This window comes from Acanthopagrus latus, chromosome 19, assembly GCF_904848185.1.
Source record: "Acanthopagrus latus isolate v.2019 chromosome 19, fAcaLat1.1, whole genome shotgun sequence".
Taxonomy (NCBI): Eukaryota; Metazoa; Chordata; class Actinopteri; order Spariformes; family Sparidae; genus Acanthopagrus; species Acanthopagrus latus.
The window spans coordinates 16,409,103-16,434,623 of record NC_051057.1 but is presented as its reverse complement, the minus strand read 5'-3'; the positions used below and the strand labels follow the sequence as shown (position 1 = coordinate 16,434,623).

General features: G+C 44.2%; 1 protein-coding gene and 1 long non-coding RNA gene across 2 annotated transcripts in view; one reads left to right on the top strand and one right to left on the bottom strand.

Moving 5' to 3' along the window:
• LOC119008357 (collectin-12-like) overlaps nt 1–25,521 on the bottom strand; it is a 36,098-nt gene that overhangs the window by 8,312 nt on the left and 2,265 nt on the right. Inside the window, exon 3 of the mRNA XM_037078534.1 lies at nt 1,620–1,742. Coding sequence (XP_036934429.1) covers nt 1,620–1,742 — 123 coding nt within the window. The remainder of the gene's footprint in view (nt 1–1,619; nt 1,743–25,521) is intronic.
• LOC119008367 lies at nt 10,302–12,232 on the top strand. Its single transcript, XR_005071400.1, has 3 exons — nt 10,302–10,446; nt 10,573–11,659; nt 12,154–12,232. It is a non-coding gene; the product is annotated as an uncharacterized LOC119008367 (long non-coding RNA).

Sequence of the window (25,521 nt, the reverse complement as noted above, 5' to 3'; positions counted from 1 at the left end):
CTTTAAGGTTAAGTTACATCAGAACAAAAGGAGCCACAGCGAGGACGTTTCTGCGGGTCACTGGCGGAGGACAGAGAGGAGCACACATGTTAAGTGCATAGAGCTCTCCGGGTCTCACTACATAACCATCTGGAGCTGGGAGTGTGTTTAGGCTGAGCTGTGGTTCCCTTGACAGAGCAGTGCTTCAGTGCCAGTAAAAACCCAATTTCAGTGGGTTCTGCTGGAGTTGCACTGAGTTCACTCACCGCTCATCTGGGATCAATTAGGCCCGCATGAAAAACATGCAGCATGGAACAAGTAGGGCCGACTGAGCTCAGAGAGCGGGAGGACGGTGTTGTTAATGCACTCGAGGCACACAGATAACCCCCTGAACATGGTAACTTCATGCCGTTTTCACGAACTGAAAGAAAGCAGGAGGCGGTGCGCCGCTGCATATGGGAGTGTTTAGCACAATTACGGCAGGAACATTCAGAGTTCAATTCTCCGAAAGACGGCGGGACCGTTTGCCGACCTGGGGAAAAAATGCGAGAGAGCCAACCAGGAAGTTCAGCTCCACAAAGGCGGGGGGAGGACCCTCCCCGGAGGTGTGAGCTTCGGCGGTTTCGGTAAAAAAACAAAAAAAAAAACTGAGAGGCGGTTGTGGGGTGGAGACAGCTCAGAGAGAGAGGGGGGACAGAGCCAATTCTCTCAGCTTACAGTATTTGTGCTATGCTAAGCTAACAGATGAGGTACATGAGAGGTGGTGTTGATCCTTCTGACCCTTTATCTGTATGTATGAGTGACTTCTGACTGCTGAAACTGCAGATTTTTCGCTCTAGGTGTGGTAACCCTCTCCTCATACTTTCCATTACCCATCTATTTCCTTGAAATAATGACAAAGACACACTGCCAAAGAAAATTCAGGTCATGCTTGGACGCACAAAAAGCCACTCCGGTGACGAGGAACTCCTTCTCGCTCTCACACCAACACACACACACACAGAGTCTCGGTCTTACTCATACACTCATTAAACGGCAACGGTCTTTATTTCTTGGCGGCGCTAAGAGGAACTAAATGACGTGTTTGGACGCCCGCTGTCTCTCAGCACACTGTAAGCAAATCATCTGAACCCTTTCAGAAAACAAATTGCAGCAGCGAGGTGATGTTTAGAGATGTCTGTCATCCGGCGCCCCCTGTAATTGTATCGATGGAGGAGTCAGGAGCTCGGTGAGCCAGAATCATACGCTGGCATTGTACATTTCTGCAAACCGCGGATATGTTGAATGTCACAGATCATATGAATCGCATAAACATTAACATGTAGTTCATAGTTCAGACGACATCGATATGAGCAGACTTTTTCTCCTGATTTCTTTAAAAGAAAAGTGTTTTTTTTTTTTGTGAGACGGGAAATTTTGATACCAATCTGATGAAACCAAAGATTTCAATGAGATGTTTGGACATTTCGTAGCAAAGTTCTTGGCTACAAAAGCAGATATGTTTTAGCAAGATGTCTGCACATTTTTCATCTTTTCCTACCCCATTAAGTGTCATAGAGATGTAGAGATTCAACTTATCTTTGGTTTGCAGAGAACATGCAACGCCGACATCTATTCTGGCGACTGGGCTGTTGTCTTACCTTTATATCCCAGCACAGCAACGGCGATGGTGAGGAGAGTACACAGCACATAGAGCAGAGCTATGGAGGCCTTCAGCGCCCACTCATTCTTACACTTGGTGCACTGGGTGCCCTCCTGGATCCCTGTGTAAAAAAAAAGAACAAAATAATACCACATCATTCAGTGCCTTTTGTGCATTTTTCCTGGGACATGTGGGTAGAATTTGGCGTTAGTTAGGGACTCTCCATGTCCAGGAGTCCCACATCTGGACAAACAGGCCTGGAGTCTACATTAAAGGGTCCAGCAGTTCCCTCGGGGCCCGGGTGGTGAAGGGGCAGGGGACACAAAAACAATCCCCCCCAACTGACTTGTTTACACTCGGCGACATGCTTATTTTCCTGAACTCAGCCTTCATTCGGCAAACTTCCTCTTTTTTAACTCCACTTCTCTGCACAACAGATTCCTTCCCAGGGACACAGACCCTCGCGAGTTTTACGTGAGAAACCCTGAAACTTAATCGTGTGCAACATTTTTGTGAATCCGCACCTTTGAGCTCTTTTTCTCTCCGTTGACTTTGGAGGCTAACTGTTGGGGACACTTGTGGAATATTCCTTTCCGGGGATATCTTTCATGACGGATGAGTGGCGAGATCCACAGACGCTGACGGGAACACAGCTGCGTTTCATTTCCAATCCAGGAAGTGTGTGTGTGTGTGTGTGTGTGTGTGTGTGTGTGTGTGTGGAGAAGTTGGGGGTGCTTTTCATGCACCTGGAGTGAAACTCACTTCACATTTGCAATACGGAGGAATCACTTTTATTCAACATGGCTGCAGACGACTGTCGCCATGTGAACACCGGTTAATCACATCACACATTATTCAAGCGTATGGACCGTTTAGCACCAAAGGCTTCACCACACATCCAGTTCAAACGCTTCGTGACAGATGAGGTAACGCTCGGAGAAATTAAAAATGCAGCGCCGATTGGCTCGTCGGGGCCTCGCTGGTAGTTTGGATGCCAAAGTTAACAACTTGACTCGTTCTTACGGGTGTGAGGGGATTGTTAATGGCCGCCGAGTGTCAGACCTCGGCTGGACACAGAGTCCAGCTGGCAGAGAGGCCGACCTGAGAGAACATGAGATTTACCGTAAAGGCCAAAAAAAAAAAAAAGAGTTTAAAATGTTTTCAAATCTAATACTTCCAGTGTTTTGAGTCTTTGCCAAGGACAACACAGGCCAACACTCAGACCTACTTTACTTCACGTGCTTGTATAGACGCTCATCGAACTCAACCCTTGTTAGCTTATCTTAGATGTATGCTGGCTAAAATCCGTGCATGCCATATTTCCTGTTTTACTTTGTAAACCAACATCTCCTTTGATTTCAGTTTTGATGATCCACACCTCATTACTCACCTGCCCCTGATTCTGCCAGTAAATCACATGTCGCACACACACCTGATTTCTGTGTTCCTCTGCCAGATCGGCTATGGTCACCCTCGACCGGCCATCACTTTCCAGCATCTTTGTGTGTTTGTCTCTTTGTTTTTTTTACCTTTATCATTTGATTTTGGGGTTTTTGTCTACTGCCTTTCTGGGTGTGTTTGCTTGTTTTGGACTGACAACCTGCCCGATTTACCAGCAAAGACGTTATTTTGAACTTCGCCCTTTTCTGCACTTGAGTCTCTGCTCGGTCCAGGACATTACATTACATGTACCGAGATATGACAGTACGGAAGCTTGATGTTATTTAGAAAGAGTGTTGCCATTACTTATTTGGATCATCAGAGAGTTTTCAGACAAACTTCAAACCCAAAAATATTGTTCAAAAGTAAAGAAACCAAAAAAATATTCACATTAAAGCAGCGAAACCGTTCACTCAAATTGGTGCTTAAATTAATAGGTGACAACTAATAAATTAACTGTTCCAGTTTAGGTTGAGAAACATGATCAGAATTTTTAAAAAAGGATTAAAAGAAACTGTGACGTCAGGAGAAGATGACATCAGCTTTAAGAGCTCCAAAACACGAGCTGATGCTCGTGTCCAAGTTGTGCGAGAGCACCTCGACAGGCTCTTTAAAATGCATTAACAAGTGTATCTGCCTGAAGGACATTTGTCTGTTTAAAGGCCCACTCCAGCTCTGGGCATGGAGCGGGTAACCAAGCACGGGCTCGCAAACACAGCTGTGTGCGAAACATCACGTCTTCCCCCTTCGCCGCCGTTTTAACTGTAAGCAGAGCAGTGCACTCTGGGAATACGGCCACGGTGAATGATTGCATTTTCGGGGATCGTTCATAACCGCTGACGTGTTTGAAGTGTCAGCTCACGCATGCTTCCACAATACGGCAAACACACCGGGTCATCAGTTCACAGCAATCAAAGCGCTGCTGCACAAATTCGCTGCTCCAGTCCAAACAGGCGGACAGTGTTTAGAAATGTGCTGCGCTGAGACGATACCCAAACACTTTGTCAGGGTATAAACTCTTACACGCTTTTCCATTTCACTGCTAACACTTGACTGATGAGCTTCAGATGCTCGGTGGAGAATTTTAAGTTGGCTGTCAAATACGGAGGACACCTGGCAAAACACAAAACACATGGCCGCCGACAACACGGCAAACAAAGGGGAGATTTGGGTTTCGCAGCCATGAGCAGACGAGAGACGGAGCAGCTGTATTCTTTTCAACCCCCTCCCCGAGTGTCGACGCACCACTGGGCTGTCTGTGGCTCTATCAGGGGGGTTACGACCTGCTTGCTGTTCATTTCCCAGCAGGTCACTTCCTGGATGAGCGGGACAAATAAGGAGACAGATGCCGGACTGAACTGCTGAGTGAGGTGTCAGGACGATGACTGGTGTCGGAGCCGCAACGGTCAAATTTTTCCATGATCGACTATTCATTCCAGACATTTATCAGGCAAAAATGTCAAACATTTGCTGGTTCCAGCTTCTAAAGGATGAAATGATTTGCTGCTTTTCTTTGACGTTCGTGACAGATAATGACGAGTTTTTGGGTTTGGGACAAAAGAAGCGACCTGAAAACATCTGTTTGGGTTCTGGGAAATTGTTATCAGGGTCTGGCCGATCATTGTGATTTAAGAGATGCTTCACTAGAGCACAAACACGTAGCATGTCCCATCAGAGTTGCAGAAAATCAAAAGTAAAATCTGGGAGAGAAAACAGTTATGTGTTTATGTCCAGTTTATCATTTGCTTATTATTAAACCAGCTCAGTTAGATGAACCCAGCAGACTCGGTAATGTAGGTGGCTGCTGTGCTGTATTTGAGTTATCTTAGCTTTGCTTCCTCAGTGCAGCAACCAGCTAACTTCCTTTTTCCACCTTGAGGCTGAGCGCGAGAGTCACCAACATGCGTCGCAGACATGAAGCAACTTTTAATGTGTGTCGGTGATGGAGACAGTTTTCTCTGGGTGAATCAGTGGTGACTACAATGGCGAAATGAATCCTGACGGAAACTCTGAGGGGACAAAGTACAAGTGATCAGAGACAATTAAAGAACAAAAGACATATTTTCCTCAGTAAATCCTGCAGAACACAACAACCGGTCTCTTCCTCGGAGGATGCAATGTTGAATATCATGGTAATATAGCTGTATTTTGCTAGGAGAGTATGAATCAGCAGATCAGCGGCAGATCGATGACAGCTGTCCTCAATTGAGGGAACTGTAAACTTTTTGGTCGGTACCAAATAGAAGTGCTCAGTTTCAATAATGTTGAGTTAATCCTTAGTAATGCTAGATTCTGCGTACTGTCAGTCACCACCACAGAGTTGAGGTTTTAACAAGTTTAAAATGGGTTTCAAAGAAACCGTCTAGGTTAGTTATAACTGTTCTGTCAACAGCATTTCAGTGGTGACATTTCAATGTGAAGCAGATCCTAACTACACATTAGAATCAGGTAAAATGACGGTTGTAAGTAACTGTAGACATCTGTAAAGGTTTCGTTTTTCACCAAATATAGCTCAATTACAAGTCAAGACGCCGAGATGTCTTTTAACCCGCAAATTACCATAACCATGCTCACATGAGACGTGGCTTCGCAAAGCATATTGTCACATTCGACTCGTCTTAACTCTGGCAGCAGAGATATTAAGATATTAAGTTTGAGTTTCAAAAACTGAAGAAGTGATGGACAATCAGAATAAGAAAAACAAACATCATTAAGTGCACAGAGACACTTGGAACATGTCAGCGCTCTCAAACTGTCTGTGAACACAACAAATGTCCAGATGGATATGAGACAGTCGGGACGAACGTCTTTCACGCGTTCTCAAATATCTGTCACGCTAACCGAGCCCAGATGCACAAACCCTCACACACGGATGAAAATATCTTGGGGTTTTCGGATGAAATGCAGCTACGTTGGGACTCGACTGGAGTGAAACTACTCCTAATGAATATCTGACAACTGTGGAAAAACATACGTGAACACTGACCTCCTTGTTCACAGTTTAACATCAGAGACTCTGTTTCCTTTAGTTTGGCTGCTCGTCATTAAATCAGACACTGATTCGTCATCTTTCCCCTTCGCCTGCGCGGTCAGACACAGTCGGTTCTGACCGACCACGACCGCAAAAACAACACTCGTCCAGGATGCTCCGACCACAAGCTGACAACAACACTTTTACTGCTCAAAGCGCAGAGAAAAGGATGCTCCAAAGACAAAGAGACTTTCCAAAACAAATGGGTTTTTTTATGTGAACGGATTCCCGTGTTATTATGTGTTTTGGCAGCATACAGTCACCCATTGTTCCTGCAAAATGTTAAAAAAAACCCTCCAGACAATGTCCACCTTAGAGATAATTAAGTGTCTCCAAGCCTGCGTCTTTCACCAGCCTGGTTTCCTGTAACAAAGGATTACCAGAACATCACATTTTTCATCTCAACACGCCCATTAATTCGCCCCTGACACGGCGCAATAATGTCCACAGCAGAGCGCGGCGGATACGTGGGCCTCGCTCATTAAAAGACGACGTTTATTTACAGTAAATAGCAGACGGGACGCTATAGTAACGGATGAGAACACAGAGCTGTGAGCTGAGGTCACACAAACTGTGATTTGGACCCCTGCCTTGCCCAACACACACTCGCAACCACTTTCCAGGAACCACCAGAGTGCAGATCACTCCAAGAGGGCAGTCAGTGAATTATACACCATTCACTTGTCTGGCACCGAAGACAAAAGAGAGGAGATCAGGAGAAAGAACAGCGGTGGAAGAGGAAAGTAAAAGTCCTCAAAAGACTCGAGTGAAGCGAAAGTAAATGAGTGTGGGTCTCTGTTACAATTATTCAGAAATACACAGTGCTGGAACTTTCAGTGAAAAAGAAGCGGTAATTTTTTATGTTTAGTTTCCACTAATTCAGGGCAGAAGAAAGAAAGAAAGAAAGAAAGGAAAAGTTAACTACGAGAACATGAGAAACAAACAATAGAAGGCACACAGGAAGGACAGAGGAACGTCTGAGGCAAAGAAAATAAAGTAATAAAAGAAAAAGGGACAAAAAGAAATAAAGAAGGAAGAAAAAAAGGGAAGAGAGAAGAAAATGGGATGCCAAAAAGCACAGACATGAAGCAAAGAAGGGTCAAAGAGGGTCAGAAAGACGAAACAATGGAAGAGAAAGACAGAAAGAACATGGACCGAAAAGAAAAATACATATAATGATGTGACGACTGCACACATCGGGTTCGGTTTGGCACAAAAGATCATGATTTGGCTCAAAATAAGTCGATAATGTTGGGGAAACACCTTGGTTTGGGGTAAAATTTTGCTTCGTCATCATGGTTACAGTAATATGCGGTTATGGTTGGAGAATGACCCGGTCACGATCGAAAGAAACTAACGCTGACTGTCAGCCTGGAAACAGGAAACAAACAATAGTCTCCACAGCATTTCATCATACCACCTCGACCTCCCGCCTGTGTGACTTCACAATTACTAAGACCGCTGACGGGCATCAACATACACAAATGTTTTGGGGCATCTGGTGAAACAACAAAAGAGAATCTTGCACAGGTAGAGTTAATTCTCTTATACTCTGGATAATTTGTCACAGAGCCACGACGAGGCAGCTTTTGCACTCTGTCCCTGACTTTTGCAAGCGGCTTATCACACCCCCATTCAGTTATTATTAGATGGCAACCTCTAGTAGTCCTAGCAATTATGACGAGAGCAACGGAGCGAGTTAGCTGACGTAAAATAAAGAATTTGACATAGGGAGAAGTTTGACTTTGGTTGAAGACGGTGGTTGATGGATGAGTCAAACTCATGACACTCTGACTTTCACCCAGGAGACCGTTGTTTGAACGCCGTGTGAAACCAAAAGCGAACATATTATTTCTGCAAAAGTAACGTAACATAAAACAATGCAACGTAACACAACCTAACGTAACATAATGTAACGCAACGTAACTCAACACAACGTAACAAAGCGTAACGCAACATGTGACATAACAAAACCTAACCTAACACTCTGTATCGTAGCACAATGTAGCATAACACAGTGTAGCGCAAAGTAATGCAACATACCACAGCGTAACGTATCGTAACACAACATAACTTAATGTAACACAATGTAAAGTATTTCCCAACATTCAACTGATCCAACAAAGAAACACTGATATAAGATGAGACACTTGAAAACTGTGTGGCTAACAGTGACAATCTCTCAAATGTCCTGCAGTGGAGTAAATGCATCTCTTCCCCTCCGACAGTCTAATCACATCCCAAAAGACAATGTGCAGTTATCCACCAACACAAACAGTGTGCCTGCTGATTCAGAAATCTTTTTTTTTGTTTTGTTTTGCTCGCTGCCAATTGTTTTTGTTTTTTTAATACACCGCCGTCCATTGTCTTTCATGCCATCTGTCCTCCATTACTCCAACAGAAATGAGAAGTTTTTACAAGATCTCTGATACGCTCTAATGGAAGCCAAGACGTTTTACAGTCAGGAGGGAGATGATGGCTCAATGAATGAGTCATACGCCGCTCAGCTTTCTCTACGGCGTGCTGAGGTGGCCTGCACCGAATCATGTGCTGCGCTGGTTTGTGTATGTGTGTGTGTGTGTGTGAGTGTGTGTGTGCGTTTGAACAAGTGTGCCGGTGCATGTTTTTCAAAGTTGGTGGACATAAATCAGGGACTTTCAGACATTTCTTGTGGCTACTTTGATTTTTAAAAGAAATCTAAAACTCCTCATCTGTGATGTTTGATGTATTGCAACAGAAGTCCTGTGGTTTCATTTATCTCCTTGGTGTGATCTTCTTTATCTCAACCTTCTTGCAAAATTTCCACAAAGACATCCGAAGTGAATTTGTTGTGTTTGTTGGAAGATCAAGGGGATATTCCTGTGAAGAAAATCGTATTTTGGTCCCTTTTACACAAAAGTCCTCAACCACCGAACAGAAACATAGATGTAGAAATGGAAATAACATCACTAACAGCTCTTGCAGCTCTATGTTAACATGCAAAACACAATCCACTGCCAAAGCACAAAGCTCTCTCTCGCAGGGGAGGTCCTGGCTGCATGATTACCCTCATCTAATAACTGACTGTTTAACAGCTTGGAGACTCCGTCCGACAGCGTGCCCACTGCGCTCACTTTGAGGCTTTACCTGCCAATGACGCAATCAGAGGAAGTGCAGAATTAGGGCTCTGGGTTCATGGGGATGGCTCTGGGGTCCTTCAGGGAAACCGACACCACCCGGACTCCATGTGTGGCCTGATTTCGGCTCCATCTCTTTTATTACATGTGATGGAAACCATACGCCCCTATTGCCATCGCACAAGACATGATGCTAATGATGGTAATAAGTGAATGAAGGACGGGTGCGAGGAGCGACGACAGGCGGGACAAGGCCAACGCTCCGTCAGATAAATGGATGACTTAGGAGGAAAAAAAATGTGAGAAAGTGTGTGTGTGGGGGGGGGGGGAGCAAATTGAATCAGAGATCTGAGAGGTGGAGAGGAAAGTAGTGATGGATGAACTTTGAACACGTCACATCATCCACAGCGAGCCAAGAACCTCTCAGAGACCGTGACAGGGGCCAGATCGTCCACCTAAAGGCGGTGGAAAGGGAAGAAACGAGGCACATCGCTGACTGAGCTCTGTGTCACGTCCAACCCAAGGCATTGTCAGATCGTGAGGCAACCGAGATTGCAGCATCCAGCAGCCCTCCCTGGCTCCAACTGTCTGCCGCCTCGCTGTGGGGGAGCGAGGCACAAACTTTGTTTTCCACAATAAGATTTTCTAATTCATGTGTCAGATCTGCTTTTGATCCAGTGACAGGTTTACTGGCTTACATTCGACACGTATTAAAAAGAAAGGGCAAGAAGTTGAAAATTTGTTTTTTTCATCAACACATAAGATGTATTACGTCTTACTGAGTGCAAATCAGCCTGCACATGCTGAAAATCTCTTCTTGTGTGAGACTTCTTTGAGGCTGTAAAAAAAAAATATACAGGACATGTTTAAAAGCTGCTTTAATTTATTTTATTTGGCCACTTGGGGTGAGCTGAAAACACTGACATTATCACCTTATAAAGTTGCTGAATGCGAATGTGTTACAGATGCTTACTTGCACGTCCACGGACTAGCACCAGCATTCACTGAGAGGCATATCCAATATTTACCTTCCTTCTTTCCATTTTACAAGCCTGATTCCAAAAAAATAAGTAAAAGGTGCTACGTTGTGGAACACGTAAATAAAAAAAGAGAATGCATTCAAATTATTTGCTGACAAACTGTTCTCAGAGTGGTGAACCTCGCTGCACTCGTGCTTGTGAACGACTGAGCCTTTCCAAGCAGCCGTTTTTGGACCTGTTGCTGGCATCAAATTCAGGGTAAGCCTATACTGTATTTACAAAAATGTATTCAGTTGATGAGCTACAACATTATATATGTTGTCTCTATATGTAAAAAAAAGACGATCATCTTATCACAATCTGTTTATTCATGTTTTTACACAGTGTCCCAGCATTTTTGGAATCAGGGTTTTGGCTCTGTGTTTGGTCTCCACCAACTCCTGAGGGAAGTATTTTGCTTTTTCTGTGCAAAACTTGGTGATGGACTAGACAAAATTAACTGTACAGGGAGTTTATTAAAGCGTTTTCACAAGAAAAAACATTGATGAGATGATGAGAGTGGAGTTGTACTCCGGGAACTGATGCTGCATTTGTACGGATTCAGGTAGATGGAAGACGGCATGGGAAACACAGACATGTATTGTTATCTTGCTATAGAGATGGAGAAAGAATGGAATTAAATATCCCTTATTGCGTACGTACTACATACATACTTGTGAGTTCCGTCCGAAAGATGTAGCGTGGGGAGCGTTTGCTAATTGACAAGACATTGAAGAGAGGTCAGTGTTTGGGCGGCGGCTGTTCAGTGTCTGACTTCTATTCGTTGTGCCAACATCTGCGAGCCATATGTACGTTGGGATATTTAATAAAAAATTTCTTGTCTATTACGTTATATAACGTTTTAGTAACAGCTTCTCAGATCACCCATGTTTTCTCGTTGTGTGAGTGAGTTATGTAACACCCGTTTGTAAGTTATGGAGAACGGCAACATAATTCACCACTATTTAGAATTCGGTATTCATCTAATTTCATTTGTTCGTTTTGAGTCTTTTGTCTCAGTCAGAAAGAATCTAAAGTTGTCCTTCAGCTCACCAGCTACCCACTCCTCATCCCACCTTAATGACCTCTCACCAGCTGATGGTGAAGGTAGAGAAGTAAACACCTTGAAAATGGTTTTCAGATGAGCTGTGGTCGGACAGGCATGCAGGCGGCGGCAGTATCCACGGCCTCTCCCGTCCTGCAGCCCAGCCCCCTCCCACGAGCCCGGAGGCCCCCGCCTGGCTCTGCACAGGCTCAGCGCTCGCTGCAGTTACACAAACAGGTCGTCTTTCCAGAAAACTACATCAACAATGGAGCGGGGAGCGGGAATGGTCTTACTCAGCGAAGGGATTTGGGGCCCACGGAGTGACTTGGGTTTTAGTTACAAAGCAAAACATCGGAGCTTAAGCACCCCAAACGTTGAAGCTCTCTTGTAAGTATGTGTGTTTCGTTTTTGTCTGTGTGTATGTGTGTGTGTGTGTGTGTGTGTGTGTGTGTGTGTGTGTGGCCCACTGGTTAATGACCATCACATTAGCATCCAGAACTTGATAGCCTGCCTACGCTCAACTTTGAAGGAAACACAACACCATCAGCAAAAAGAAGCGGCGGGTTCAAAGTGGGAATGCAGGAGAGCAGGACAAGAAAAACAGAAGAAACACTTTATCCAACGAAAAACAAGATTCAGAGGCTGTTCGTCTTCAGTCAGCTGCCATTCAACCGTGGGAAATGATCACAGAGCAGCACCTCACAACATAACCGCACAGTTTGGGGATATTAATCTTATTCCCTTTCAAATAAAACTGCAACACAAGAAAAACTGAGAATCCGTAAATCTCTTTCAGTCAGCATCCCAGAGGGTTCCAGATACCTTTGGTTTCCATTTCTTTCCCCGAAGCCTCATCTAATCGATGTCTACCCTCCCTGCAGGTCTCCAGCTGGTTGCTTCAGGTGCCAGTCAAAATGTGAGAACCACCACAAAGACCTCTCAGTGCAGACGGAGCGCTGGCAAGTACTTCAAGGAAAAACAAACATCTAAATGTTGCCAGTCGGAGAGAAAACTAGAGATAAAATAAATAATGTGACGTTTTCCCGCTGATGAGCAGCTGGGATAATAAACCACAACATGGCAAATCTACATCTTTCTTTTCTTTGTACACTGTCCAAAACGTTTGACCCAGTCCCCTGGTACACCGCAAACAGCATCCTTTTTGTGGCTGTGGTAAAGAAGGTGGTGTTTACTGTCTTGTATACTTGTAAATGTTGCAGTTTTGTAAATCATGGTTATGTGAAAATTTGTGTGTTTCATCATATCAACATCATATCATGTTCTGATTACAGGTCTATGAGCTGACTCTGTCATCTGGAAGGAGGTGATGGCGTTGGCGTCCGAGGTAAGACGGCCCAGGCACAAAACCACTGCTCACTTTCTCAACAAAATCAGGCAATTTTAGCGACCGATTTTCCAGCTGTGTTTGTGAAGACAAGAACAGATGTTTGTGAAAACAAAAATATGTAAAGTTGGTGTTAGACGTTAGACGAATTTCCAGACATGTTAATGGTAACAAAAATGACAAAGACATTGGGCCATTTTACTGCTGTGAGACAAAACCAGGTATTTTGAGTATCACATTAGTGGCGGTAATGAAACTGGATATATTGGGCCAGTTTCCAGCCATGTTTGTGGAGACAGAACCAGGTAAGTCAAAGCACAGTCCCTTCCTGAACCTACTAACTGATTCTGTGTCTCAACCCAATCAGACTTTAGCTTCCTTCAACACCTTGGTGTAAACGTTGAATGTATCTGTGGTTTGCAGAAACTTGTGTTTTTTGGAAACTGTTAAAGTAAATCTAGTCTAACTTTTGTCTTGTCAAAGATTTAAAACAATTTCATGCACTGTGGTTGCACTAATTTCACGGTTATAGCAGCTAAATGGACACAAATGCAATTGAGGATTTGCAATCAAAATCCCATCATCTGTCATATATCTAAATCCAAAAATATCCTTCAGTCGTAATGTCGGCTTGAATGTCAAGCTCAGTCTGCTGTTGCACTTCATGTTCTACTAAAACAGTGTCTGAGATGTAAATGTACTGAGCTACAGTTCCTGTTCTGCTGAGGTGCTGCCAGATAAAACCAGGAAGCTTTTAAAGAGCTGTGCAGATTTTTTGGAATAGTTGAAGGAAAGCCGGTTGGGAGAATACGCCATGGGACAGTTCTTTCACAGGCCAAGGCCACATCAGCCAAACTCATCACCATGTCCACCACATCCGTCACCGACTCTGCCATATGGACAACATCACCGAAGCGCCTCGTACGTTCTTTTAATGTGTTTCGACTGTGGACTGATGTTTCTCCCCGACCCGGCGGTTTCTGCTCTGGTGTTGCTTGTGGGTAAAGTCGGTATAACATTATGGTCATCGCGGAGAGAGCCGCTCTGTGATTTCAGGGTTGCTTGTAATAAGACGCTCTATCATTTGACGGTGGCTTTGAGAGAACATGGAGTGCAGTAAAATGTGAATACGATTGTGGTCTGCGTGTTGTCAGGTGGTTGGAGCGAATCAAAAGCGTTTAGAATTAGCTCAGTCACACACGAGGTGAGACGGGGGAATCGGTAAGAAGTGGATGTCCGTGTAGCTTTTGGTCCAGTCCTGTAGTCAAGCATTTTCTTTAAATTTATGGATGAATTTATTGGCAAGAATTCAAAGGCAGAGCAGCAAGAGAGAGAGAGAGAGTTGGCATTCGAGGCAGGTGCAAACGGTGTGTTGAGTCGGAATATTTTCCTCGGGGATGTGAGGACTTATTTTGACCAAACCAGAGTGCGGAAAGACGCACCAAAGAAGTTGTGCAGTTGCTATCAGTCTGTTGCATCTTGTGGTACAAGGTGCTTTTCAAGACAGGACGGCTGGGGCTAGCTGGTTAGCTTGCTTTCAGAGCCCTAACTCCAACCCTTCAGTAGATGTTAGTTCACTATTAAGACTTTAAAAACAAAAGATTCAGGTCATTCTTTACAAATTGCTCCTTTAATGAATGTAAGTAAAGAGCAAAATGTGCATCGGTCAGGGGGTGGAAAAAAATTATGATCATTTTGATGAATTGCTCTGTAAAATATTTCACATTAGAGAGGAAACCACAAATAACAAAATGATATGCTTCCCTTCCAAAGTCAGCAAGAGGAAACACAAAAAGGAGCAGGTCTCGGAGTGCCGGGATGCTCGCCGAGGCGGGTCAAACAATGGAAATGCCTTCTGTAATGAGGCATCATGGGCTCCTTCTGGGTGGCCCCACCACGTCTGTGGTCGGATGTGGGGGCGTGGTCTGTCAGGCTGAATGACAGCAAGCCATCCCTTCCCGCCGCTGGTCAGGAAGACGAGGAAGCTTTACTGCCAAAATCAGTCCGGACAGGCGCGCTCCAGACACGCTCTTCACCTCAGAGCAGCCTGCAGTCAGGACGACAGCGCCGAGAGGCAGGAGGAGTCGTCTGACATCTGGGCACAGGATCGCACGGAGGCGATTCCACTTACTGAGACCGTAATCAACACCAGACAATGGCTTTAAATGACTCCACTGTTTGTTTAGAGTAATTTAGATGAAGTGGTGGGGGGACGGGGGACTCCTCTCTGTATGATGGAAGAACTGAACCTGTGCTGCACATGATTACTTTATTACTACAAACAGTGAGATCTGGTTACCGAAAACAATTTGTCATCAAGCTGCCGTGCCTTTACAGCCTACTCTTTGAGCTTCGGCAACGTGTGCTATGCCGAAATGGGATGCTAAGCAAAATACTGCTTTAAAATAAAGTCCTCAAAGAAAGCAAAGTTTCTGTGCAAACATTAATCAGTGAATGATATCAATTTATTAGTCTCTGTAGAGAAAACTTGGCTGGGACTGGTGGGTGTGCTGCCATTCCATTCATACCACGGTACAAAGATTACTACCATTAAGATAAATCACCTATTTTTCTGTCATACAGATCACAGTAAATCTTAGAAGAATGCAAAGTCAAAGCAGTCTTCAATAATCTGGGAGCGCAAGTTTCGTCTCCTTCAACTTTGCCCTCCTAGATGTCAGATTTAAGTTCATTTCTATTTGATTCTTGAAGATTCTTCTAAAATGTGTCCCAAAACACAACAATGAAACCATTACTGCAACGTATGTTAGATCAGACGTTAAAAACCAGACCACACAGGAACACTGAGGCCTACTGAGATCCCAAACTCTTAGTCAACCATTTGACTGGCCGAGGAGCAAAAACGTTCCTCTTACACATATATCTTTAAAAACTACGTTGCAAAAAAGAGGTGTTGTTTCTTATCATTTTTCTTATCATTAGAAAAACAAACTTAAGTTATGGCAAAGTAAAAGCTCCCTGCTAATATTTTGTTATGTAGCTCATTTATGGAGTAATGCTAATAGTTTTGCTTATTGCAGGCCATTCGCTCCAAGAACAGTTGCTATAGCGATAACGTTGTGAGCGTCCACGCTGATGAAGGATAAGATTCTGTATGCATTCGTCAAAGAGGACATCAGTGAAGATTAAGTGAACGTCAGGGACCCCATCAGCGCCAAAGACTGTTTGGCAGCATGTTTCAGGTAAAATTACTTATTTAAGTGTAATTTCCAGTCATGTTATATAACGTCGCTGTCCAGTCAGAACTCCACATTTGGTGTTTTTGAAGGAGGGGCATGCTCCTTTATGAGCTGAGACAATTCTCCTGTTTCTTCAGCCAAACAAACCATTTGCAAAGTAATCGAATCATCTGAGAAATGCATTTCCACAAAGCTGAAAGCACGGCCTGTTTGTTCTTTGCTCGTGAAAAGTTGACATTTTGGAGATGACTGGACTTTAGACTGGATGGGGACGAAGAACATTAAATAAGTTGGATAAATAACCATGAGTTTTAGATTAGTCAGGTCTGTAAAGTGTTTCTTAAATGACGTCAATTAGCTTACATGAAGAGTTAGAAACCAATATCATAACTACTGCAACACTTATTATTTTACTGTTAAAGGAGCACTATGGTGTTTTGGGGAATACATCTCAGTCAGAAAAGATCTTCACTGACTTCTTTTTGTTTATGCTCAAACAAACTCTCTATGTTGCCATGACTGAACAAACTGAACAGACAAACCGACCGTAAAGGACAACTCAGTTTCATATGTTTATATGTGGCGGACCCTGCCACCTTTCTGTCTTCAAACAGTATTCAGAACAGCTTGTTGATTGAGTTACGGAACATTCTGTATTTTTGTGTCTGTATTATTACCTAATTAATATTGTAAATGATAAAATTCTGAGTTTTAATTTCTTCTACAAGACTACGTAGCGCCCCCTACCCCTCTATTGTTCACTGTTGTTATTGTCATAATAGTTTGTGGTGTGCACGGCCCTTCAAACAGTCCCTCAGCTCCAGGCTGATGTCCTGTTTCTGTGCATCATCGTCTGTTTTTGTCCTGAACTGAACTGCCACAGATGAGAAGCTGCAGACGCTGAACACAGACTATTGTTGATGTGAACTACAGGAACTCAAACTCTTTGTGTTTTCAGTGTCGCTTTAACACGGAGTTGAGCTGCTAAAGCCAATCAGGTGTGTGATCTCTGGCTTTTTTAAAATTTGTTAATTATCGCGCGAGTGCATGACGAGCGCGGTGCGGAGCCCTGCGAGGTGCCAGAAACAGAATCTAGCTGAACGCTCTGAATGTCTGCAGCCTCAACCACACATGGAAAATGTGATAGTCATTATGCAGCTGACAGAGTTTTGGAGCCGAACACTGTTCCCCTCTCTCTCTCTCTCTCTCTCTCTCTCTCTCTCTCCCTCTCTCTCGCTTCAACTCCCTTTTTGCAAACCAGGAAGCTGTAGGTTGATCTTGGCAACGGTCGCAGTCATTTTTTCCCTCTTTCATTAACATTTTGGACTGCGAGGAACGGATTTAGGAGGTTTTATTGCTTGTACTAAAAAGAAAAGAAACTAGAAACCCCAAATTCATTGTTAAAGTGTGCCTGTGTGTTCCGCCGCCGGAGGTGTTGGAGAACGTTTAAGTGCGCGCCGTCACGAGAGACTCGCATGCATAAAGTTATCGGCTTGTGTTACAAAAGTGCGATGCTGTGTGTTGTTGTGAGGCTCACAAACGCCCGTTTGGAGGGAATCCGAGTGTAAGATCTCATGTACGAGTGTTCCCTTGCAGGACAAAGAGCGGCCAAGTCGAACACAAGGCTTTTCCACGGGAGGCGTTAAAGGAACGCAGGTGTCTTGGAGCGCCTTCTCTCTCCGCTCTGCTTTTCTTTCACTTAATCACTAAATCAGTGACTCAGACCCCCTGAAAGCCACAATGAACCCAGAAACCCTCCCTGACATCTGCATGTGGGTCATGTCAAGGACACCGAGGGGGGGTTATTATGGTGTGTCAGAGCAAGTGGGGGGGGGGCGTGATGGGGGTTTTCGCTGCTTTTCCTCACTCTCAAAGGTGAGTCGGAAAAGTCGCTGACACTGGGATGATCACAGGCCGGATTGAAAATAGCCGCTAACCACCAGCACATGTGTCGTCCTGGCAAAAGCATCAACGCTCGACGCCTGCTCTTCGCATCCAGAGCCCCGGAGTCACGCTACTGCTGTTTTATTCAGCCCTAATGAAGACGAGAGAAGAGGACGGAGAAGGAGGGGGTGGAAAGTTTTGGACGGACGTTTACAGGATCTCTTGGAACTGGCTTTGATGTTAAAACCATCTATTGTGCTGCCGTTTCTTCTACCTGTTGAAAGACGGATTCAGATGGTTTACTGAAAGTGTCAGTCCGCTGATTGTACGTGTCAAAGCCGATTAACAAACCATGATTCACACTCTGCCTGTGAAAGCAGTTGTATGAATTGTTGTGGGGCTCTGGAGGAGACGTCTCAAGTCCTAAATCATTCGGGTGTCACAGTTTGCAACTGTTTTTTTTTTTTTTTCTTTTTTAAAAAAACTGAATTACAACCAAGCGGCTACCTCCAGGGCTGAAAAATGAAAGAAAAAAAATGCAGTTGCCCCATAAGAGCCCATGTTAAACTGGCCAAATCAACAGCAGAGATACAGCCTAGAACAGTTCTGGTCTCTACAGCCAACTTTCTCACTCATGATAACTGTACAGCTGTGAATCTTGACTTAATTATACATCTAAATCATTATAATAACCCCATTTTACTTCCTTTTGCCTTTTGAATATTTTTTTATGCACATCGTACAAACAATATGGCTTTATTTGTGGTTTATTGTAATTACAGACCAGAGTGGAAGGACAGATGCTGGTATTTTGAACAAACAAGCGATAACTGATAGACAGTCGTGGGCAGAGCCTGAAGCTTCTGGAGGAATAAACACCCGCATTCAAGGACAGCACAGTTTTTTTGTTTTGTTTTGTTTTATCTAGTGAGATTAAAAAGTGGATTGAGCTTCACTCTTTCTTTCAAACCTTTCTGTAGCAACAAGCCGAGGAGGTGCCGAAATCCACTGTTATGCTCTGTAATTACTATAGTGCTGATTGGAGGGGAAATGTACTCAACTTCATGAACTAACAAAGAAGATAGATGGGATAGCGAGATGGGAAAGGAAAGAAACTGAGTCTCTGGTGAGTACTCTGCATTCATGCGCTGTCAGAGTTATTGATATGTTAGAAGAACTCCTCTGTGATCTGCTGCCATTTCCCCGTTTGGCTTCTCTTTACATTCAGACAGTTCTGTGGACTCCAGGTTGAAAGGGCTGAATTATAACGGAGATAAGAGAGTCTCTAAATGTCTGGGAATCTGATAAACCGGAGCTCTAAACCAACGTATACGTGAGCGAGCGTGCTCGTATGTTATAAAGGTGTGTGTGTGTGTGTGTGTGTGTGTATAAACAGTTCCAGCTGGATCGTATACGTTACCTCCTCTCTCTTTATCTACTACCATCATGCACTCCCCAAACTCTTATCTCCTCACAAAGGGCTCCTCTCATGTTCATCCATCCACTTCCTGCTCCTCTCATACAACCGGCTGCGTCTCCTCCACCTTCTCCCACTTCCTTTTTCACTTCCCTTCTCCTCTCCTGGGATGAAGTACCCTCTGCTCCTCCAGCTCCTCCAGCTCATCTCACTGTTATCTCCTCCCGTCCTGTCCGGTGGTGTGAAATTTCCCCCCGCCACGACCAGATTTCGAGGAAATCCCTCGTCCCTAGTCTGTACATCATCTTTTTTGTTTATACCTCAAGGCACAAGGAAAATAAGCCTGACATGAGAAACTGAGATGCGGAGCTGGTTTCTGTAAGCCACTGGCTGACATCTGACTTCATTTTTCTAATCACATTATTCTTCATTGCTTTTGGGTGTCTCCTCGGGAAGCATAATTTGTATTCCCTGCCTACATTTTTCTTTCTCACCCACACAAACACGCACCCTTACTTCTCGTCTTTCACCACATAAGCTTCTCAGTTTTTCTCGAGCGTGCTTTGACACGCTTTCAGGGCTCCCCACAGCTTTCAGAATACTTAAAAGAGCTTACGCGTATGAACGTTTTTCAAGACAAATCAATCCAAAATGAAGATCTGTGCCAGGGCTGAAGAAGAGAATCTCCTGCTTGTGACACCAGACGGGGGAGGGGGGAGTGATTGTGCCTTTCAATAGGAGGAAAATGTGTTCTTGAAGACGCTTTTAAAAATTATTTATGGCTTTGAAATCACCTTTAAATCACAACACTTTACTTTACATGTGAAAGAATGATGGATGTTGGGAGAACACAGCTTTAAAATCAATGATGCGACCATAAAGGTTATGGGTAAAACACGAGGCCTCGGCGATGTCGAACCCAGAGGCCAATTTGTCCTTCCTGATCTTTACCAGACGAGCCCTCGAAAGTCAAAGGAAAACCCTGTGTTTTACTGCTGCACCGCACCATTTTAGCAGGTGGCTTCGGTAAGTGGTTTCCCATCTCCGTCCACTCTCTACAACAGGTGTTTAACCCGCTGCACTCTCAGTCTGCGTCTGGAGCTTCAACACGAGCTCATTTCAACAGAGATCACTGTGAAATAGGGCTGTCAGAACTGACAGAAGATTTATGTTTGACTATTGACAAAAAAAAGGGGGTTGCATGATTCTCCAAATTTGCAATTCAGTTTAACTTTTGATTTTAAGGGTCCACTTTGGAGGAAATGTGATTTGTGAGTCGAATTAACAACTCTTCAAATACTTTAGGATTGAATGATAATGATAATTAAGTGAATGATACATAGATTATATGCCTATTTTTTATACAGGTCCCACAGGATGAACGCCAGGCTTAGAAGCCAATTTTATGTAGTGACCAAACTAAATTCATGCACTGGGGCCCAAAAAGCTTGTGTTAGAATAAGCAAAATGGTGGATACATTTCTTTGAGCATCACAGACAATAAATATGTTACAAAGGCATGCTGGCTGTGCAGTCTCAAGCCCCAAGGAACATTTTTGACAGCGGTGAGGCCAACAGTGAAGAAGGCTTTGTACGCTTCACAAACGCATGAAGTGCTCTAAACCTGTCACGCAATTTTAAGAAAGAACCAGGAGACGGAATTTGAGAAGACCACAACACAACACTGTGAAAGAGACCAAGAAAACCACAGCAAAGTGCAGCAAAAATCCTCATCAGACATTCTGACAAACTCTGCAAAGTATCACATGACAGCTCAAATGTGTCTGGCTAGCGATGTTAACATAACCATGTTTGATTCCACGTTAACCAGGATGGATGAGGTGGTGGGCGAGGTGTCATTATGACTGCAGCTGAAGGTGGCTGTGAGGAGAAGCCCACCGGACCGAACCGAGCCCCGGCTGTGCTGACACAGCTGGCTCCAGGCACAGGCGGCCCGACACCGTGCTCGGCTCCAGGAATGTTCCGGGCCTTTCTGGAGAAACCATAACAAGTGCAGGAAATAGATTAGTGCACTCTGGGTTCCACACCAGCCGCAAACCTCCTGAGCCCGGCCTGTCCAAACCCACATGTGTGGGAACAGGAGACGCAGCAGCGGAGGGAGTAAGACCCCCATCCAGACATCAGTGCAGGTCCCAGGACATGCTGCATGGAGTAATCAAGCCTCTATTATTTCATGAGTGGCCCTGACTCCCACCTGCAGACCAGTGTGCAGGTCCTCCAGTGAAAATAGCCTAAAGTGAAGTAATACCATCCAGGGAGGCGCGACATGAAACATATATATATATAAAATATACTGTCAGTAGTAATTGTAAACTCACTTTAGCACCCTCATTAATTTACTTTTGGTCTGCTGACTTGACCTCAACCTGTCTTCTGTATTTTGAACTCACTGTACATCACTTTACAACTCTGCATTAACGTTTCCTCAAAGAGCCAGTTTAACTCAACATTTAATGCGTGTTTGTGACTGTTAGAAAGATATAAAGTGAAGATATCAAACTGGTTCTCAGAGATAACGTCCCTGCCAGCTTGGAAACTTCATCCTGTCGTGGTATCGGAACCAACACATCCACAGAAGATGCCGTATCCACTGTCCTCCACTCAGTCGTCACACGCCCGGAGAGTAAGAACCGCTATGTCCGAATGCTGTTTGGTGATTTCAGTCCAGTATTCAATGCAATGTCACCCATGAAGCTAAACAATCTGGGCAACCACACTCACAAACAGACCCCAGACAGTTCAAACTGACAGGCGCACCTCTTCACCCTTCTCCTCTGTCCTGCAGCACAAAGGACCTTAAACTAAATCTTTGTGATGTGACCAACAGTGGATGTTGGCTTGTCAAATTTTAGCAATGTTTAACCAAAAACAAAATGTTCTGCCTCGTCTCAGGTTTCTTTCTTCACCGAACGATACCATCCCAAGCGCCGACAGACTGGCGCCGCTTCTATCTGCTCCCTCGTGTTTTGTCCCGTGTTGTTGTTAGTTGCTAACTCAGAGGAAAACAGAAAGCAATCCAGTTGTCTATGCGACAGCGGCACCATCAATAATACCGGTTGGGAACACTGTGGGGGGAAAGTTGTCTGTTTCCACTTTAATGAAGACATGACATAAACTTTCTGGTAACAAGTTCTTTGTGACTGGAAGGTTCACGGTGTGATTCAAGCCAATGAGCGATGATGGTTCTAGCTCTGAGAGAGCTGTAAGAGTTCAGCCAAAGCTCAGGTACGTCTGTGTTTTATTCTGATGGCCTTCTTATGTCAGCCCCCCACAGGACGATAAATATGTTTTAAACCTTGAGTGCTGTGGAGGCGATTCCGGCCTGGCTTCAGCTTGGCAGGAAGAGAGATGGGATTACCAGATGAACTCACTCAGTGAATGTACTGGTGTGTGTGTGTGTGTGTATGTGCGTGTGTGTGTGTGTTGTAAACTTCCACAAGTATACAAACAAGTGGAAAAATGTGCATCTATGTGCCTTTTTGTGTAAATACACATGATGCATGCCTTCTGGATGAAGCTTGTGTAAGATCAAGATTTAGAAACAGTTCACAGTTCACAAAGAGTGTGTGTGCGTGTGTGCATGTGCATGTGTGTGTGTGTGTGTGTGTGTGTGTGTAACCTATTACTTTGCAAGTCAGCAACAAGGTTACCGTGTGTTGCTTGTATAAGTGTGTTGAAATCACACATTGTGCTTCTTAATGCAAACCTTTTAATGGTCTTTGCAGAGAGGCTGGAGGCCGGTCAGCCAAAGCGGTGATGAAAACGTTGTGAAAGCTATGTCAGATTTTGTTACAGAAGCGCAGATGAGTACATCAAATGTTGGAATTCAAGGAATTTGAGGAGAGTTTCATGAAGATATTTCTTGGAAGATGAAGCCGACCATCAGACCATATGGTATTTTATTGCTCCTTCATCTTCCCTGATGCATTTTTTTATGGAGAAGACTCACAGCACTGAAGTCACGGGCCTCCCAATACTTCATCCTGCAGAGCTGAAGCATCTAATTGGAAGGACCACACAGTTTTTTCTGCAATTTAGCCAATTAACTTCCAGCAATGCATTATTTTCTTCTAGAGCAATCAACTCCTCATCATTAGCTCATTTAGCGATGGAGATAAATGGCCCTTTTAGCTGACAGGAATCTTTCTGGACCTTGATGTCGGATCAAGTGGGGAGTCACAGGGCTCAACGGGGCTCAGATCAACCAGCTGGCTTCCCAGTGAACACGGCTGGACACAAGACTGGGACCGAACACAGCCTCTGAGAACAACACATGCCCGTGTGAAGACAGAGGGTTCAGTACGGAGGCGATTAACAGCAACTCCGACTATGACTCCGGGGGGCGACGACTGTAAGCGACTCTACCTCTTGAGGAAGTCCAGACAACAAGGAATTGCTAGAGTTGGCGATCATCACTAATGTGAATTAAACTTTGCAACATCATGTCTTCTGTAAATGTTTGTGCTCGGGTCGTGTCATGAAGACAACGTCTGCCGTTATCTCACACAACTTAACGAGGTCTTTTGTTTTCATTGTGTTGAATGAGACTCCTAGCAGCACAAGTTGCATACTGTACCATTAAAACCAGCAGGATTAAGGGCTCTGTGTCTGCATCTCATCATCCTCGTTTGAACTCAGATCTGCAGTCACAGCTTCGACACATCACAACAACTTCAACACAATCAGTCTCCTGGGAGATGTGCAGTGAATTAAAGCAAAACAAGCACGGAGGAAATAACCGCTTGTTTTCCCTCGAGTGCTGACATTATACCGCTAATAGTGGAAGAATGAGCGTTTGTGATGGTTTGCATGAATGCAGCTCTATTGCACAACAAAGCCTCTGGAGTGGTGAGGCCAGCCCTTGGAGTCGGCCCCTCCAAACAGCTGCCGTGTCCCTGAGAGGGCCAACAGCACTCAGCACAGAGTTCAGCAGCTCTCTCTTCCGATGCCTCCAAAAAGTCAAGAGTTCATTTAGATAAAGTTAAAAGTGAGCTGGACTTGGCTCTCCACCCGGTCGCTCTCTAATCTAATTCATGAGCGGGACTCGCACGCGCTCACAGAGAAAGACAAACAGGATGCTTCTACTCGGGTGACTCGGATGAAACGCAGTTTGAACTCGTCTCTGCCGGTGCTGCCTCACATCCACTCTCATGGACCTCGGCCGAGCTGCGTGTGAATGAGTCATCCTGCAGCAACACCCTGCATACAGAGACACAGAGACTCCTGACCCAAGATCGATGCTGAATCAACCTAACAGCGATGGAGCACGTGCTCCGTCTCCAAGGAGAGTAATAATAATGGTGTGTTTGAGTGTGTGTGTGTGTGTGACACAGTGTTTGCCCTTTGCTGCCAGTGCTTCAGTCTTTATCCAAAAAGTTTTCAACGGAAAACATTAGGCAACACAAAAACCCAAGTGCTGCAACTGGCAACCCAATTGGTAGAATAAAAGCTGGCATTGTGTTTTTTTGCAAACTGTGGATATGTTGCAACTTTACCTTTCACAATGTTTTAGTTTTATGTTGTGAGAACACTGTGCCTGTGATCTGGTTAGGTTTAGGGAGGAAAAATCACTTGGTTAGGGTGATGAAGAGATCATGTTTTGGCTTACCTGGTTCTGTCGGCATAAACACAGCTGGAATTCGCTCGTTAACACTAAATATCTCTATTCAACCCACATAAAAATCCAGACGTCAAAAAGATTTGACAGCACTGAACAGAACTGGAAAATGTCACCATGTCTAGTTAAAAGTGTCCACTTCAAAATGTTCGATTGCCATCTCGACTAGTGGTCGCTGGCTTTGCAGTCATCTCGCCCGGCTCATATATACACGTGATATGACACTTAAGGTAGAACTGTTCATATAATATGCACAAAATTAAAAATGTAACATTTCTTGTTCCCAGAAATGTACAATGCCAACATTTTTAGTCTGGCAACTGGGCTGCAATTGGAGAATTGAAACTAACACATCATTATTTGTTATGGTGCAAATGTGCATAAATAAATGCAGCGTGTCAAACTTTAAATGTGCATTTATGAAATACAAATGTGTCGATTTTCATTGTCCAGTGTCCTTTCAGGTGCTGATCAATCAGGAAGAAGTGAAATGAGAACGATTCATCAAAACCCCCGACGTGTGTACGACTGGCATGAGCTTAAGCGGGATGAAAATGGCCATTGTGCGAATACAAAATGTTCTACAGACTTGTGTACTTGCCGATACAGACACCAGCATTTTAGGCATGATGGAGGCATTTCTGAAACCGATATCATAACTGGGGCAAGTAGTTGATGTTATGCATCAGAGACAAAATTCTAATCACCACTGTTGTGTTGAAGGCAAAAATGTCAGAGACAAATGACTCAAAATTGGTAAGGATG